General features: G+C 41.6%; 1 protein-coding gene across 2 annotated transcripts; it reads left to right on the top strand.

Annotated features, from left to right (window-relative positions):
* The first annotated feature begins 1,171 nt into the window (after positions 1 to 1,171).
* Positions 1,172 to 18,710, top strand: MAEL (maelstrom spermatogenic transposon silencer). Of its 2 annotated transcripts, XM_061368780.1 has the most exons (12): positions 1,172 to 1,303; positions 1,856 to 1,942; positions 4,000 to 4,099; positions 6,660 to 6,815; positions 7,343 to 7,384; positions 8,226 to 8,353; positions 9,156 to 9,210; positions 9,889 to 10,030; positions 11,384 to 11,446; positions 16,131 to 16,263; positions 16,512 to 16,590; positions 17,414 to 18,710. In XM_061368780.1, exons 1-12 carry the CDS (start codon positions 1,172 to 1,174, stop codon positions 17,530 to 17,532), a joined length of 1,236 nt encoding a protein of 411 aa, XP_061224764.1. In that variant the 3' UTR covers positions 17,533 to 18,710. The 2 variants fall into 2 exon arrangements, with proteins under 2 accessions (XP_061224764.1, XP_061224765.1); XM_061368781.1 differs by lacking the exon at positions 1,856 to 1,942.
* The last annotated feature ends 303 nt before the right edge of the window (positions 18,711 to 19,013 follow it).

Raw genomic sequence — 19,013 nt, 5'->3', positions numbered from 1 at the left:
TTCATACAGGAGGTGCTCCAGTTCCCTGATCATCCTCGTGGCCCTCCTCTGGACTTGTTCCAACAGATCCATGTCCTTTTTATGTTGAGGACACCAGAACTGCACACAATACTCCAAGTGAGGTCTCACAAGAGCAGAGTAGAGGGGCAGGATCATCTCCTTCAAACTGCTGGTCACACTCCTTTTGATGCAGCCCAGGATACTGTTGGCTTTCTGGGCTATGAGCACACACTGAAGCCGGCTCATGTTCATTTTCTCATCGATCAGCACCCCCAAGTCCTTCTCTGCAGGGCTGCTCTGAATCTCTTCTTTACCCAACCTGTAGCTGTGCCATTGATCTCTACTTTATGTTTAATGGCAAATTTAGTCAGTGGTTCACAAACATAAACCAAACTGTTTTACTAGATTTGAGCAAGACAGAATAGCCTCCGTAAGACAGTGCCAGCATTTTTAACCCACAGAGAAACCAGCTGCAAGTGAGATGCAAGAAGAATCTGATCTAACCTTACCAGCAGTTCCACCAGTGACAAACATAATTAGCTAAGCAAAAGATACAAGCTTGAACAACAGCTACCTCCTTTGGGCTGAAACTGGGTGAGCTTTAAGGTCACTTCCAACCCAAACCAGTGTGTGATTTTATGAATATATCTACCTGCATAAATGAATTTAGTCACTGTTTGTAAGGATTTTACTAAATTTAACACATAGCATTATTCAGATTGAGAGGATATCGAGGGGTGTGACCCTTTTACTTTGAAAAATCAGTATACTGCCATTTTTATGAGGCTGGGGACCCTGCATTGTGTATGTCTGTGAGAACTTGGTACAAGCTCCCATTGGGTATTTCTCATCCTTCAGCACCCAAAGAGCATTTAAAAAATAAGAAAACAAACACACCCAAAACGAACAACGACAAAAATCCGACACCAAAACCCAAACAACCCCACCACGCCCTCCTACTCATCACCCTCAGGCTAACAGCGAAGCCCTCAGGGGTGGGCGGGAAGAACTCCATGTAACAGTTTCCCTCCCTTTGCCGCCAAAAGCTGAGGGCGGGCACATGCCTTGCTCCTCCCCGGCGGTGCTTTCTTAAGAGTCCCCCTGTAGGGAGGCGGACTGCGAGTCAGCCGTGGCCTGGCGGGGGCAGAGGCAAGCGGAACGCAGCTGCTCCATGCCACGCCGTAAGGGCATTGTCAGCCCCTACTGCTTCTTCGTGACTGAACAGCTGCCCGAGCTGCAGCGGCGTAGGCTGCCCGTGACCTGTGTCATCGACGCCATCCCCTATTGCTCCCAGGCTTGGGCGGTGAGGGGAACGGCTTAGTGTTAATGCAGCTTGATGGCAACGAGGGCAGTGAAAGGCCTGCAGAAGGGTTCTGCTCTGGGTGTGGTGTGCAGGGACTGTGGGTTAAGTAGTAGCTCACCTGCCTCTTGCTGGTGCAGAAGCAGCACCCATCATATAAGATAGAGATGTGTTATGGTACTACTGCATAGGCTGTGTGGGGGGCAAAATTGCCTTTCTTGGAAGTAAATTTAGCTGGCTTCCCCTCAGCCGCAGGGGTGCAGGGGGAAGCACAGCTTTCTGTTGTAGATACTGGCATCCCTGGCTGGAATGAGGAGTTTCAGAAGATGCATTGTTTGTGGTGGAGGAGGGCTAGTTTGCCCTCACCTGAAAATGCTTAAGAGGCATATGCTTGCTAGGTGTTTCAAACCAAAGCTTATGGCTTTGTTAGAGAGAAAGCTGCTACTTGCCACTGGTTGGGTCAGTGTTAGTAGTTGGATTTTTTTTTTTGTTTGTTTGTGGGACTGCTAGAAGGAAACAGTAAAAACCTTTTCTACCAATTTGTTTTCCTTGAAGATGCTGACTAAGGAAGAAAAGCTGGCATATGCAGAGAAAGCTTGTAAATTGAGTGGAAAGAGATGTTCTCAGGAGACAGTGAAAGAGGTAAATGCTAAGAAAGGAACACCCTGCAATGTAGCTAAATAAGAGGGGGAGTGAGTGGGGTTGGGGTTTGGTCTGCTATGATGCTGTGGAAGACCTGCTGTCCATAGCCTTCAGTCTCAGAAGATTATGGATGCTCTGGTAATCCGTATTGTTATGAAGGTTATGCAGAAAAATGTTCTGGTTTGAATTGAAGGTGAGGATATTCTATACCATTTTAAACAAGCACAGCTTGTTCCTTTGGGCTCTTTTATCAAGTAAAATGTAGTTCTTTAACAACTTGGTTTTATCTTTCGTGATATTTTGCAGTGGCTGACATGCAATGTCAGGGTTTCTTAATTGATTTAGAATACTGTAAATCAGTATGACTCTGGTCATAGGTTCATGCTGCTTTTGCTTCATGGATGTCCTTAATTTAGGCTGTTCTTGTCTGACAGTCTGAAACCGTGTGCAGCAGATTTGGCATTCTTGATTGTCTCTGTGGTGGATCAGGTCAATGAAATGTTGCTATGCACAAAAAGATTGATTATATGTTTCCATTATTTTAAGGTTGGTTTGATTATGAAGAGAACAGTAAGACTATGGTGGAGGACAAAGTCTTACAATGTAGAAGTAACAGGTTGTTAGGCTGTGGTGAGGGAGTACTAAACAGAGCCTTTCTACTATTTACTGTCCTTAAAAGGTGTGTGAGTTTGAGCTATGTGAGGTCAGAAACCTCACTCTATTCTAGTCTTGGTTGACAGTCTAAAACCTTGTGTGTCAAAGCAGAGAGTGCAGTTGAGTAAATAGATAATATTGCAATTAGTTCTTCCTCCCATGTTGCTTAATACTAATAATGAATTACCAGTGATGGCAAAGTTTGGGACTTTAAAACGCTTATATGATACTAAAAGCATGACAGGATGATTGTCATTTGGATTAACTAGTAAATGGATTAGTCAAATTAATCATTCTAGACTAGATGGGAGATGTCAGGCCATGTTTTCAGATTCTGGGGGCCTGCCTGGATGGAAAAGAGCTGTTTAAAACATGACTTACACTGTGTGACTTAGTGTGCTAGGGGTATGTAATTAATGAAGCCCCATTTTAAAAAATGGGAGATACATGAAATGATAACCAATAACCATAAATGGAGGCTTCTGTATTTCCTTCCACAAGTTGTAGCATTTTAGGAAGCTATAATCATGGAAAGAAATAATTACTTTACCAAAACAAAGACCATCATCCTTACTGCTGGTCAGTGGAAATACGGAAGTATGCATGTGTTAAGATTGTATGTGATCACAGTATATTAATCACACCCTTATACGTAAATGGCCACAGTTATTTTGTGCAGTGAAAGGTGTTGGTCATCTTTCGGAGAAGACTTAAGCTTACTTGAATGAGACTAATTTTGTCTTTTTTTTTTGTTTGCTTGTTTGTTTATAGTTCGAACTGATAATCAACAAACTTTGAGGTGGTCATCTGAAATTAGTGTACCTAGATGTGGATGTTATTACCAGTTGGGGTCTTGAATTGAATTCTTTGTGCCTGCCTCGTATCCGTTCCTGTCCTCTTAAAAGCTGATTGTTCATACACGGATTTGCAGTGCTTCATGGGCATATGTGCCCCTTATACTTGTTCTGTGCTGGAGCAATCTGATGACTTCCTCCAGGTTTTACCAGCTTTCCATTGATTTTGATTCCTAGCAAAGACAACTTTCATGTGCCAAAGTTTTTCATAAACCTGATGGAAAAAAATTTGAAATTGTACTTTGAAAAGCCCCTTGCCTGTGATAAGTGGTTGAACCAACAAAATCTTCCTTCTTTCCTGCCCTTCCCCTGGAATTACATTTTTCTTTCTGGCTGTAGTGAGTTGACTGAGGTACTAAGGTATCTCAGTTTTTGTTAGATGAGAAATCTTGCTTTCCTGGTCTACAGCTTACATATAAACTGCAGACCGTTCCACTTAATCATAGCTGTTAGTGGATGCTATATTTTTCTCTAATATAAGGAGGTGAAGGACTTTATGAGGTGCTAGGAGTCTTGATTATTTATTATTAACTTTTAAATCTTTTTCAGACATGTAACCTGGCTCTTCCGGTTCCTGCTTGTCCCACCACAAAGATGCCCTGTGTGACTTTTCCAGATGCCTCTGTTATGTCTTGGAAGAATGATCAGGGTATAGTAATCTTAAAGCAGTTAATCCTGATAGATTAAAGCTTGCCCTTCGTAGATACTCTCAATGGTACCTATACGAAGGCTATTTACATTTTGCCAGTAACCGTCTGTGTCAGCTGTTTGTTTTGAACTAATGGTCTACTGTTGTAAAAAGGCATTTTGTAGTACCAAGGGAAGTCAGTGCAAATAAATGTGTCTGTCCCTGCTCCATCTCCCACTCCTGAAGTAATTCTAGCCTCTGTTTTTTAGCTTGATGGGAGTATAGCCACTAATGATTTCTTTACAGTTATTTAAAGGCTTTTAAGAAAAAGATAATTCTTCAACTCCTAATAGAAGTTTGTTACTTACGAAGCCTAATCCAAGTTGTACCTATTGTACAACCTGTGCCTATACTTGTAACTGTATTAAAGGGTGAAGAGTTGTTAGATACCAGAGTTCAAAATTTGTATGGTAGAGGTATTAAGTAAAATCATGACCTGGCCTCTTTGGGAGACTAGAAGAGGGGATATGTACCTTGTCAGTGCTTTTATAACATCCTGGCTTGCTTCCATGTTGAAAGAACTCATGAAAATGAAACCGTTTTTATCTGTTACCATCCTTTCAAATGGACGTTTTAATTAGAACTAAGTAATGAACATATGTGTAGTCTTTTCCTCAGTTAATGTTACATTAATCTGAAAAATGATAAATGCTAATGCTTACAAGGTAAGTCAAACAACCAGTTCATATAAGGTGTATCTGCTGTGTGGTTAAGACTCAGCTCAAGCCTTTTACCCAGGAAGTCTATGAACTGTTTTCCTGTTGTCGTGGTTATGGAGGGGCATGAAAGAGCTCCATAAAAAGTGTATTACCTGTTAGCAGCCTCTGTGCCAGAGGTCATGCTCCCCTGTCACTGTGATGCAGATCTGATCAGGTTGGTCATGGCTTGAGCTGGCACAATTGATCTTTAAAACTGAATGAGAGGTACAATGATAAAGGGTAACCAAGATGCATTTTATGATGCTACTCCTTAATATTTTTTTATAGAAGTCCTGTATGGTTCCCTGTAGCTATATGACTTTTTTTCACAGGAAAGCAGTTCAGGCTCAGGTAGGAGAGCTATCTTTCCTATGACCCTACAGCTTGTGAAGTTTAAGACCCATGTGAGAGAGCACTGGCATTCAAGCTTAGGATAGCTGGTGTTCAGTGGCATAAAGTCAGGCATCTATACAGCATTGTTTCTGTGTAAAATCAGTTGCAGATCTCTATTATTCAGTAGGAAATTGTCGTGGTTTAAATGCAGCCAGGAACTCAGAACCACACAGCTAATTGCTTGCTCCGCCCACTTCTTCCTCCCACTCCCAGAGGGCTGGGGAGGAGAATCGCAGTAATGTAAATCCCACGGGTTGAGGTAAGAACAGTCCAGTAACCAAAGTATAATACAAATCTGCTACCACCAATAATAATAAGGGAAATAACAAAGGGAAAGAATACAATTGCTCCTCACCCACTGAGTGATACGCAGCCCAACCCGAGCAGTAATCTGGGCCTTTTGGGTGACTCCCCTCAGTTTCTGTACTGGGCATGATGTGCTGTGGTATGGAATACCCCTTTGGCTAGTTTGGGTCAGGTGTCCTTTCTCTGCTTCCTCCTGGCTTCTTGCGTCCTTCCTCACTGGCAGAGCTTGAGACTGAAAAGTCCTTAATCAGAGTAAGCACTACTTAGCAACAACTAAAAACATCAGTATGTTATCAGTACTGTTCCCAGGCTGAAGTTGAAAACACAGCACTAAGAAGGATAAAAATGACTAGTAGTGCTGAACTCAGGACAGAAATGTAGGATTTTTTGATGAGAGATAAGAGTTTAAGCATAAGGATTAAACAGCTACCTTAAATTTGAATGAGAATGCTCGGTGATGCTCATAAAGATTAAGGTCTATTGTGAAATATTTTTCATATTTGGATGCTCTTTAAATTAGTAAACAAATTTATTTATTAACATTTGCCTTGGGTGTTCTTGCTGTTGCCTTTGGGAGCTTTTTTGGCAGAGGAGAAGCAGTCTTTTTAATTGGCAGGTTTCTTATCTCCTCCTACCCCAGAATATTATCAGCTCATTTGACTTGTGTAAGTTACTGAATTGGGCTTGTGAAGCTTAGTAGTTTATGATTGGGTTGGTTTTTGGTTTGGTTCCCCCCCCCCCCCCCCCAACCTGATTTTCCTAAAGGGTGAAGAGACCTGTCATGAAAAGCAATAGTAGGATTCCAGGCCTCTCAATGTTCTTGTTGGTTTGTGGTCTAATTTTAAGTGCTTTTATTTATTTTAATTTTTATTCTGACCCTGTTGCTACGCACATGAGCATCTATGGAAGATACACCAGAGCTGTCAAGATGCCTGACTCTTGCATAAGTATTAGTTACCTTGCCTCCAATACAGAGGAAGAGCTGTGTGTTTTACTTGGTTATTACCCTCTTTTGTACACTTGTGTAAGAAAGCACACAGAAACTGTTGCTGGATGAGGCGTGGCCAGGATGGCTTGCTGCAACTTTTGGTGGCTCTTTTGAATTTATTTTTTTTCCCTTTCAGCTGTACTTGTAGACATTTTCTACTTCCTGAACATTTACAGCCATGGCAAGCTGCCATCCCACTGTGAACAGCGCTTCCTGCCTTGTGAGATTGGGTGCGTCAAGTACTCCCTGCAGGATGGCATAATGGCTGATTTCCATCACTTCATAGAGCCAGGTGAGCTCAAAGGAAGGGAGACAAGATGTAGCTTATGTTGCTTTGGGGTGAGAGGGAGGTTTTTCCAATGTCAGTTACTACTGCCCAGATTAGATTTCTGGTATTAAGAAAGGCTTTATTCTTTGATTGTAAGTGAAAGGGTTGGACTTCTTAAAATATCAGAGCTGTGCTGGTTGTTCCTGAAGACATGGACTTAAGCGTCAGGAATGTAGGAAGCTGCAGAAAGTGTAAAATAAATCCAGGAGGACATTCAGATGTTTGTGCTTTATACTTCATGGCAGTGAATGTTTGTCTTGATTTGACCTAAACACACACACTATACAATATACTTGTTTTTTTTTAATGCATATAATTCAAAAGAACTTTTTGCAAAAATAGTTGTGGCACTTGCGCAAGGCCGTAAGGGAAGGTTAAGTTGTTCCTTTCTGTACATGAAACTGTGGTGCCTAGCTCAGAGTTAAGGGTCTCTCATAGTGGATGTTGGATGATGGTTGTTTATTTTTTCCATCTCCCCTGCTCTTCTGCAGAAGTACCACCACGTGGGTTTCGGTACCACTGCCAGGCTGCTAGTGAGTATCACTGGAAAAAAAGAACGGTATGCAGAGGTGTACAGGCTTAGACTCTGTTTACCTCATCTGTATCCAGATGTCTTCTGAGCCTGCAGTTTCTCCTGCTGGGCACTTCACAAATTTCAAAGAGAATGGAGTGACAGAGCAGCTTGTCATGCTCACCTTTTATGTTTCCTGTACCCACAAATGGCAGAGCACACACCCAAAATTGTTCAATGGCAGTTATTTGTATTCTGTCTTTCTATTTTAATTTAATAGTAACTGCAATATGTTCTTAAATGGGACAACCTTGTATGGCTTCAAAAGCTTTCAAGGCTATCTGAGTAGAGCATCCTTTCTTTGATAGTCCATGTGTGTATCTTCAGCATGAAGCGCTAATTCATAATTGGTTAACTCAAAGATACTTGTTTGTATATAGAACTTATGTTTGCAGCTCTGCATGTATTGACAAAGTCAAAAGTATTTGTTAACTTTGTTCTGTCTGGCTTGGCCTGCCTTCTTTCCCTTGTGATTCTTCAGTGTTTATAGATTCCAGCTTGTTTTATTAGGACATTTCCTCCTGTTGTGTATAAAGGGAACAAACTTGGCCCATGTTTTCCTATATCAAACACTTAGATAATGGGCTTTTAAAAGGGGTGTGTGCATGTTTGCTCACAGCCCACACCCGCCAGTCTTCTGCTGAAAGAAGCAGATTTTAATAGCTTAATCTGAGACCCTGCCTGTAGATCACAGGAGGTGTGCTTTTGTGTATACGTGTATGTATATAAAAAGATACAAAGTGGGGGGGAGCTCTGATCATTTAAGGAAGCAGGACTTGTAAATTTTTCCTTGTCCTACCCAGGTGATGCCACTCACAAGATCCCTATATCTGGATTTCATCTTCCACGTACTTGTTATGCGGTTGTCTTATGGGAACTTCTTGAGTTTGTCCACCCAGCCAGAGGTGTTTGGCCTCGCGTTTACTGCAGGGTATGGTCAAGGTCAAAGTAAGATGCTTTAGATCAAAACCTGTAATTTCACTTTTGTTGGATGACTAGGAAGATCCCCCTCTAAAGCCTAGTCAGTGTGCCCATGAATGGGAAAGGATACTCTTTTCCAAAGCTTCCCAGTTCCATAAAGCAAAGACCTAATTTTCTGCCTTCTTATTTTCAGCCTGCACTTCTGGCTCTGGTCTACTGGTCAGCATTTCACTTGGTCTCTTAACATTGTTCTGACTTGGGTTAAGGGCTTTTAAGATCAATGCTAAATTGATTGTGCTGAATAATAGACCTACTTTTTTTTAAGGGATGTTTTTGTCTTTCCACATGAGAATACTGTACATGTTAATTTTTTGCTCAAGTTTAATTTGCCAATGAGCAAAATTAAATGTTAGGACTCGGAGCTGTTTTAAGCTTTATAGTAGCTGTATTATCTTTTGATTCTATTTAAGCCTAATATCCTTAAAAAGGCAGGGAGGGTCAAGATCCTGGGCTCCATCCATAAATATAGGGAGCTCTGAAGAAATACACATTAAAAAAAAAAATAAATAGAGCACTTAAGGAATGTATTATGTGTTAACCTTTAATTTCCAGAATTTCTCCTGGGGTTTGGTTGGAAAGCCTCTGTGATATTTGGTTCCTCTTCAAGATGATTTTCAGGAAGAGTGTACATTCAGTCCCACAGACACTGAGTTTTGTTTTGGAGGTGACCTTTTCAGACATAGTCAAGTCTTGCAGATGTCAGAATTATATACTGCACTTCTTCAATGTGGCTGAAATTTTCTTTCCTCTAGTCTAATGACAGGTTTCGAATTAGCTGGTGTCTCAATCGAATGGCTAGCATCACAGGTGAGAAATGGATCATTTTTGGCCTCCCCCTTCTATCCTTCTCCCCAAAGAAAGATTATGTACTTGTGGACAACTGTATTTGTCGAAAATCTTGGGGTCTCAGAGGTTTCATAGAAGCTGGTACTGGTACCTAGAACTGTTTTGTGTGCTGCTGCTTCTTTTCCTCCCCATCAGTGATAGTAAAATGGCAGCATGAGCAGCTTGCTGGTTAAATGAGCACATCTAGAGAATATATACACTCTTTTCTTGCTCAGCCACTTAAAGGAGCACTAGAGGCAGTGAGATTATTGTGAAGGTGAGCAGATAGCTTTGCCATGTGTTTCTAACAGCTTCTGAGGAGAGCTAGCCTGCAAGCAGATTAACATTATTATTGAGGTGGAGGGAAATTGTGGGAATATAAGATGGCCCACTTTTCTAAGAAGCTAGGTTTTAGTAAAACCACTGGTAGGATAACTTCTTAAGCTTTACTAGATCTTCAGTGCTTTGGTAAGAGGCTCGACAATGAACAGGGACAGACTGAGAAGTGAGCTAAGAAGAATATTCATAGAATCACAGAATGGTTTGGGTTGGAAGGGACCTTAAAGATGATCTAGCTCCAACACCATGCCGTGGGCAGGGGCACCTTCCACTCTACCTTCACTGACTTCCATTCTGACCTGGGTGTTCTCTGAGCTATAGGCATTGAAAGCCACCTGGAGCTCCTTGATGTAGAGGACCTGGTAATAGAGCTGCACCAGAAGAAATACCAAAAGGAGCCATCCAAGACTTGGGTGTGTAGAGAACTGGATGCCTTCCTGTGGGACTTTTCCAGTAATACCAGGTATGTTGTGCTCTTTGTGAAAGCATGTAGTAGCCTGGTGTGTCCTGGTGCCCTGCAGTACAGCTTGTAAGTTGCAAGGTTGGAATGTTCTGCAAGCTTCTGAATCCTTATTGCATTATGAGTACAACTGGAAATGAATATTCTTTCCCAAAAGAAGTGTAAAGTGCTTTTTAGTGCTGAGCCTGAGCCCCAGTTTAAAGGAGGGTGTCAAAATGGGAATAAAATATATTGTGGTGGTTAACTGGAAATCATAAAAGTGGTAAGACTGAGACTCTTAGAGGTGTAACTTGGATGGGACCTGCCTGTTACTGTTATGTATCAAATGCCTCATGCTGCTGCAGTGATGAGGGCAAGATATATTTGCTAGTGGTGCAAATCAAGTTCTCAAACCTAAGTGTTCAAAGTTCAATCTTGTCTTTTTTCTTTCAGAATGAGTGTTCTTTGTTACATATCTGGAATTGTATTTACTTTGTAGGATTTTTTCTGTGTGTGTGTTTGTTTTCTTGTTTTGCTTTTGGTGTTTTTTGTGGGTTTTTTTTTAGGTGTTGCTTTTTTTTGGATTTTTTTTTTTTGCTTGGTTTTGGTTTTGGTGAGTTTTTTTTGTTTGGGTTTTTTTTTGTGTGTGGTTTGTTTTTTTGTTTTTTTAATTTTTTTATTTTTAATGTGTCTTGGACAGTAAAGCTCTTCCTGCCTTCAGGTGCTTCTGTATTGTACAACTAAGTGGTATATAGCTTGTGGTGGATTTAGCTTGGGCTGTGTTTAGTCATGGAAATACGCTTTAACTTTGCTACTGTAAGAACCAATAATTTGATCTTAAAATTTAGTAGATCATTAAAATAAGAAAACGCTATTGTTTGAAGTCTCCTTACAGGGTGGATTTTAAGATCCATTGGGATAATAGTTGTCACACTATATTTTTATAGACAGGTAGTTTTCCATTTCCATGAGTATTTTTACACTGGAGGGACACCTGAAGAGTGGGAAAATGTATTTTAAAACAAACATGTGGAGAGGCAAGTGAAGTGCTTATACTAAAAGGAACGGTTTCACATTAATGTGAAACTTTAATTTATTACCTTTAAATCCCTTTTGTCTTACAGGGTTCTCTTTCCTCTCTTTCCTCCCACCTCAGGATGAAACAGGTTGCCTTTATGCATGCCTTTTAACTCTTCATAAACCACTTAGAGCTTCCTTGTTGAGTACTGGTCCTCTGTGAAATTGTAAAGGTACTATAAGGTCACTGAGACAAAAATCTTAAATGTTTGTTCCTGTTTCTTCTGACCAGACTCAGCTATTAATGTTGATTAAAAATGCTGATGCTTCTGAAATAAACCTGAACTTGATTTCATGTAGGTGCAAGTGGCATGAAGAGAATGACATACTCTGCTGTGCTTTGGCATCCTGTAAGAAGATTGTGTAAGTATTGCTAAGGAGTTATCTCCATTATGATGACTTTTGATTTTGCCATAGAGACACTTTTTTGGCTCTGGCTTCTCTGACGGCCTGTTGTAGATCTTAAGTTTCATTTTATTCTCTTTACTCTCAAGATCTTGTTCTAACTTCAGCTGTTGTTTATGTGGCTTACACACTATGCTGTGAGTCTTAGCACTTAGATGTAATGTAACTTCTGTGATACTAATCCATTGCTCTTGTCATCTTTTCACTACCTCCACTGTCGTGGTTTAAGCCCAGCCACACAGCTGCTCTCTCACTCCCCTCCCTTCCTCCCCCCCTTACCTCCCAAAGGGATCGGGAGGAGAATCAAAAGAATGTAACTCCCACTGGTTGACATAAGTACAGTCCAGTAACTAAGGTATAACACAAACCACTACTGCTGCCACCAATAAAAATGATGATAAGGGAAATAACAGGAGAATGCAACCACTCACCACCCACCAACTGATACCCAGCCTGACCTGAGCAGCAATCTAACCCTTCCAGGTAACTGCCCCCAGATGATATAGTGAACATGATGTGCTGTGGTATGGAATACCTCTTTGGTTAGTTTGGGTCAAGTGTCCTGTCTCTGCTTCCTCCCAGCTTCCCCCTCCTCCCCTCCTGAGTATGAAACTCAGAAAGTGCTTGGTCAGACTAAATAATTACTATACAGCAACTAAAACCATTGGTGTTATCAGCGCTGTTCCCAGGCTGAAAGTCAAAAACACAGCACTGTACCAGCTACTGAGAAAAATGACTGCTACAGCTGAACCCAGGGCATCCACTTACTATTGGAGAGTTGAGAGAAGTGTCAATTACATTAGAATTCATTGAATTTCTGTAGAGGTTTAGTATACCTGTATTTGGTGAGACATTCTCAATATTTTCTAGTATATGTCTACTTTGGGAACTTAAAATCATCGAACAGTTAGGGTTGGAAAGGAGCTTAAGATCACCTAGTTCCAAACCCCCTGCCATGGGCAGGGACACTTCCTACTGAACCATCTCACCCAAGGCTTCATCCAACCTGGCCTTGAACACTGCCAGGGATGGAGCACTCACAACTTCCCTGGGCAACCCATTCCAGTGCCTCATCACCCTAACAGGAAAGAATTTCCTCCTTATATCCAATCTAAACTTCCCCTGTTTAAGTTTTAACCCATTACCCCTTGTCCTATCACTACAGTCCCTAATGAAAAGTCCCTCCCCAGCATCCCTATATGCTCCCTTCAGATACTGGAAGGCTGCTGTGAGGTCTCCACACAGCCTTCTCTTCTCCAGGCTGAACAGCCCCAACTTTCTTAGCCTATCTTCATATGGGAGGTGCTCCAGTCCCCTGATCATCCTTTTGGCCTTTCTCTGGACTTGTTTGAACAGTTCCATGTCCTTTTTATGTTGAAGATACCAGAACTGCACACAATACTCCAAGTGAGGTCTCACAAGAGCAGAGTAGAGGGGCAGAATCGCCTGTTTTGACCTGCTGGTCACACTCCTTTTGATGCAGCCCAGGATACTGTTGGCTTTCTGGGCTGTGAGCACACACTGAAGCTGGCTCATGGTAATTTTCTCATCGACCAGCATCCCCAAGTCCTTCTCTGCAGGGCTGCTCTGAATCTTATTTTTTCTTTGCCCAACCTGTAGCTGTGCCTGGGATTGCTCTGACCCAGGTGTAGGACCTTGCACTTGTCATGGTTAAACCTCATGAGGTTGGCATCAGCCCACCTCACAAGCGTGTCAAGGTCTCTCTGGATGGCATTCCTTCCCTCCAGCGTATCAACCGAACCACACAGCTTGGTGTCATCGGCAAACTTGCTGAGGGCCCACTCAATCCCACTGTCCATGTCAGCGACAAAGATACTGAACAAGATCGGTCCCAACACTGATCCCTGAGGGACACCACTCGTTACAGGTCTCCAGCTGGACATTGAGCCATTGACCACAACTCTTTGCATGCGGCCGTCCAGCCAGTTCTTTATCGACAGAGTGGTCCATCCATCAAATTGATGTCTCTCCAATTTAGAGACAAGGGTGTCATGTGGGACAGTGTCTAACGCTTTGCACAAGTCCAGGTAGATGACATCAACAGCTCTACCGCTGTCCATCAGTTCTGTAGCCCCATCATAGAAGGGCACCAAATTGGTCAGGCAGGATTTCCCCTTAGTGAAGCCATGCTGGCTGTCAACAAGGACCTTGTTTTTCATGTGCCTTAGCATGCCTTCCAAGAGAATCTGCTCTCAAGATTTTGCCAGGCACAGAGGTGAGACTGAATGGTCTGTAGTTCCCCAGGTCATCCGTTTTCCCCTTCTTGAAAATGGAGGTTATATTTCCCTTTTTCCAGTCGTTGGGAACTTCACCTGACTGCTATGGTTTTTCAGATATGATGGCCAGAGGCTTAGCAACTTCATTCACTTCAGGACTTCAACTTCCTTCAGGACCCGTGGACAGATTTTATCAGGTCCCATGGACTTGTGCAGGTTCAGGTTTTTAAGATGGTCTCGAACCAGATCCTCTCCTACAGTGGGCCCAAGGTCTTCATCCTCACAGTCCCTGCGTCTGCCTTCCAAAACTTGGGTGGTGCGGTCAGAGCCTTTGCCAGTGAAGACCGAGGCAAAAAAGTCATTCGGAACCTCAGCCTTCTCCAAATCCTGTGTAGCCATTTCTCATGAGAGCTTCCAGAAGGGGCCTACATTGTCCCTAGTCTGTTTTTTATGTGCTACGTACCTGTAGCATCCCTTCCTGTTATCCTTAACATCCCTAGCCAAGTTTAATTCTTAACTGGGCCTTAGCTCTTCTAACCTGGTCCCTAGCTTCCCAGACAACATCGCTGTACTCTTCCCAGGCTGCCTGTTCTTGCTTCCACTTTTTATAAACCTCTTTTTTCATTTAAATTTTCCTCAGCAGCTCCTTATTCCTCCAAGGAGGTCTCCTGTCCCTCCTGCTGCACTTCCTTCTAGTTGGGATGCAGCACTCCTGAGCTTGTATCAGGTGATCCTTGAATATGAGCCGAGAGTCTTGGGCCCCTGTCCTGGGTTTAGCAGTAGCAGTCATTTTTCTCTTTCTTGGTAGCTGATGTAGTGCTGTGTTTTTGACTTTTGGGCTGGGAACAGAGCTGATAATAATTACGTTTTGGTTTAGCCAAGGACTTTGTGAGCCTTATGCTCTGCCAGGGAGGCAGCGCCCTCTAGGGCTATATCCTATGGAACCTTACTGAGCAGGTTCCTGAAGAGGCCAAAGTCTGCTCTCTTGAAGTCCAGGGCAGTGAGCCTGCTGCACGCTCTTCTCACTGTCCTGAGGATCTTGAATTTGACCATCTCGTGATCGCTGCAGCCAAGGCTGCCCTGGCGCACCACATTTCCAACGAGCCCTTCCCTGTTGGTGAGCACGAGGTCAGGCATGGCACCTCTTCTTGTCAGCTCCTCTATTACTTGCAGAAAGAAGTTGTCTTCCACGCAATTGAGGAACCTCCTGGATTGCTTGTGCTGGGCTGTACCATCATTCCAGCAGATGTCAGGGTGGTTGAAGTCACCCATGAGAACGAGGGCCTGTGAGCCTGAGGCTTTTCCTATCTGTCTATAGAGTGCTTCATCTGCAGGTTCTTCTTTATCAGGTGGTCTGTAACAGATCCTCACAGTAATGTCTCCCATCACTGTTTTCCCTTTAACCCTGACCCACAAACTCTGTTAACTGATCATCTGTCCCCAGAGAGAGTTTGATACTCTCCAGCCTATCCCTAAAGTAAAGAGCAGCTCCCCCTCCACACCTGCCAGGCCTGTCTTTTCTAAAGAGTCTGTAACCTTCCATTCCAACACTCCAGTCATAGGAGCCATCCCACCATATTTCTGTGATGCCTAGTATATCATACCCCCGTAGACATGAACACATCTCTAATTCCTCTTGTTCGTTCCCCATGCTATGGGCGTTTGTATAGAGGCATCTGAGCTGAGCTCCAAATTAAGCTGGCTCATTGGCTGGAGCAGCTGGAATATATCTACATTGCTCTGAGCATTTATTGTAAGTGCTGGCAACTGACTGGGTGTGTTGGGATGGAATGATGCCTCCCTCCCCCAGCATGTCTAGTTTAAAGCCTCCTTGAGGAGGCTTTAAACTCATAGAATTTTTATAAACTTTTATAAAACTTCTATAGACTTTTATAAACTCATAGAATTTTTATAAACTTTTATAAAACTTCTATAGACTTTTATAAACTCATATAAAACTTTCATACTGCCTTACATATAACATGAATACATAAGGCTCTAAAATTTGTCAGGTGTGAGGAAAGGGAAAGTAAACATTTTGGACACAAGGAAATGCAATTTGAGATCACACTCGGCAGCAGTTTGAGGGAGATGATAATGAATAGTCTTTCATTCAGAAGCTTCTTATGTACTGCTATGTCTTGTGAAAAGAATATGGCTTTTCACCCTTCTAATTGACTGCATTTGATAGTTTGGGGAAGCAACTGTTTAATTTCATGTGTAGCTGTAGAATAGACTAGTGGCCTTGGAAGGATGTAGGGTAACTGTTTAGCTTCTGCTCTGTGCATCTGTGGTTGCTTTGTTTGCCAGCTGAAGAATTAAAAATGCTCTACTTCTGTACATGAGCATTACAGCCCTCTTAGCTAAATTCTTGCTTTGTTTTGTTTTTTTTTTTCTCTGTAAAGTTACTGCATCAGTAAATCTTTAGCTAGTGCATATGGAGTCTCACTGACAGCAGCTCACCTGCCTCTTCAAGACCTTGATAATGGTGAAAGCACAAATACCAAGATGGTGATATTGGATGCTGGACGTTTTCAGGTCAGATTCTTTAAACTGATACCCTGTTTCATTCTTACTTAAGTGTTCAGATTTGCCAATTTTAGCTTAGCTGTTTTCTCTTTGGATGCTTTGTGACATATATTGGTAAGACTAATGAAATAAAAATAATCACTAGCTGGGTCAGTACTTGTGAGTTTTGACTGTAATTGGTAGGTTTCATGGATAGTTGTGTATGCTGCATTTTAAAAGGCACACAGATTATTTTGAATGTTTATTTCTTTATACAGAATATGAAGGCTGAGGGTCCTGCATGTGACCGACATTTTGCTTCTCCAAGTTGGCATCAAGAGTTTGTCCCTTCTCATTGTGAGTTTGATACTTTCGCATTTATAAGGGGAAAGATGTATTTAAAGTTAACTCAGTTGATGCTTTTTCAAGTTTCTGGGTTTAGATGTTATCTGTAAGTAACATAAAGCTTAAACACCTCTGCATAAGCTGCATTTGTTCCTGAATATGGCTTTCACTGAATTTCTGAAGACAGAGTTATCCTTTTCTTATTGGACACAATATTGGGGTTAGAAAGGTCTCTCAAAATGTAATTTTCCTATAAGTTTTGCTTTCTGATTCATACCTCCTTATTTTTCTGCTATATGATATCCATTCTTATATGCTTAAGTGCTTTGAGGCAGGGCCATCTTTAAAATGCTCTCCTTGCTCTCAAATAATTATATGTGAAGGCTCAGCTAATATTTGTTGCAAGTATTCCACTATAACTTAGTTTATCAAGACTGCTCATTTAAAGTCTTGTTTTTAGAGATGAAATTTCCTTAATGGAAGGCACATGAACTCAATTCATCTAGGTAGTTCATAGCTCATCTTCAGAGGAACATAATCCAGTTTGCAAGACAAATAATTGTAGCAATTCTAAGCTTGTAGCCTATTTCCTTGCATATGAAATAGATGCTGCAGTGTCAGATAACTTAATTCAAATTCAAACTCTTAACTGTTGCAACTAAAAATCATGATTTCTTATGGTCTTAGTGTTCATAGAAGACACAACCTCTCTCTCTGACTTTTCATATTAGAGCTGCTGAATAGGTTCAGCTCCACAGTCTGTGAAGTACTAGTCCATTAACTTATGTGAGCTTTGAAGGCTGATTTGATTTACAAACTGTATTTAATTTAATAGGTGATTCTCCGTGCGGTGTGAAGACCTGTTCCCTTTATGGAACAAGCATCATGCGAGGAAGAGGAATTACTCAACTGCTGAAAAGTGCATCTAATCTAACCAAGCATTTCAGTAACTGAAGGTCTTTTTTACATCCAGGACAGCTGTAAATTGTACTTTTCCTTGTTTTCCTAAGATAACCAGCAGTTTTTTCCAGTTTGCAGTGTTTCATCTTATGTGCAAACTTTGACAGTTCAAGTTCTTGTTAGAATGGTAAAACTATTGACCAGATTTAAAGACAACCAAAATCTCATTATCTACAGGAATACTTACTTTGAAGGGATCTGATAGTTGTGTCTTCTCTTTAAAAATATATGCCATACTCATTCTATTTCTTACAGGGTGGAGTTCAAATTCAAGATTGATTAGTCGATATCACTGGATTAGAAGAGTAATTAGTGGTCTGTGTAATTTTAAACAAGTGCTTTATTTTTTTTCATAACCTCCTTGCCCTCTCCTGCATGTGGAAGACATAACTTCATAAAAGTTTCTTCCCCAAGAAGTGATGGGGAGGGGGAGGGTGGGGTGGCAGCACCGAAGGTAGGAAGGGCTGCAATAGGGGAATTAAAAGGTGTAACAGTCTTGAAGGTTTGCTGTAAATCTGTCAGTTCTAGACACAAAAAATTTGAGTGGCCATTCAAGGCAGAAAGACTTGCTATGAAATGCCTTGGAAGAAACTTGGTGAAAATGTGTCCATTTACTAATGTTCTTTTGGAGGCACAGGTTATATACATCAGGAGCAAGTACAGTACAGATTTTTTTTTCCTTCTGCATCAGCTTTTGTTTCAAAACAATGTATGTCCCTCAAAGTTAGAGACTGAAGACAAGTTTAGATGTTACGGGTATTTTTGAATGGAATATCAAATTCCAGCAGATACATGAATCTGCAGATATAACTTCACAAGCTTAGTCATGCTGAGGAGATACCAGTCACAAATTATTTGGGGGCACATAAAAACTGGGAGACTGAAGTATCCTTAAGAAGTTAGTTGTTTCATTTTATAGAGGTATAAGTGTTGAACTAGTTCCCAAAAAGTTGTCTGTTGACAGAGCCTTGTCCTTAGTCTGTGTGTCTTTAAGGAACTAACTGATTGTCAGAAACGAGATTATTTTTTTCAGTTGTTTCTACATTTTGTTCCAACAGAGGTCCAGTTGTGAAATACTGTTTCCATAGCAACTGTGAGAAGATAGCTATTGCATTCCTTGTAGGAACTGAAACTGAAGATAAGGTAGCTTATTCTTCTGCATGATGGGAGGGCCCATCATGGAAGCCAAACCCAAACACAACACACTCAAAATAAGAGGTCAGCGCATTTATGAATAAGTTTGAGCATGCTGATCAGGAAGTTTAAAAAAGGCCAATTGTTGTTTAGTTGGAAACCTGTTACAGTTGCTGTGTGGCCAGTTAATGCCCATCTCCCAGTACTGCAGGATCACTGACCTGTTTTCATGCCTCTTACCTAAGTTTGCCTGTATCACTAAATTTTCTTGAATTCTTCTGTTCTACCTGCCGAATTCCACCAAGTAAGGGACAATAAGTGTCTAAGCCTGCGATGTATCA

Source organism: Neopsephotus bourkii, unplaced genomic scaffold (genome assembly GCF_033783945.1).
Source record: "Neopsephotus bourkii isolate Nb327-2 ecotype Australia unplaced genomic scaffold, CSIRO-AGI_Nbou_v1 NB_1446, whole genome shotgun sequence".
Lineage (NCBI taxonomy): Eukaryota > Metazoa > Chordata > Aves > Psittaciformes > Psittacidae > Neopsephotus > Neopsephotus bourkii.
The sequence above is the reverse complement of the archived record's forward strand: the minus strand, read 5'-3'. Positions and strand labels throughout refer to the sequence as shown.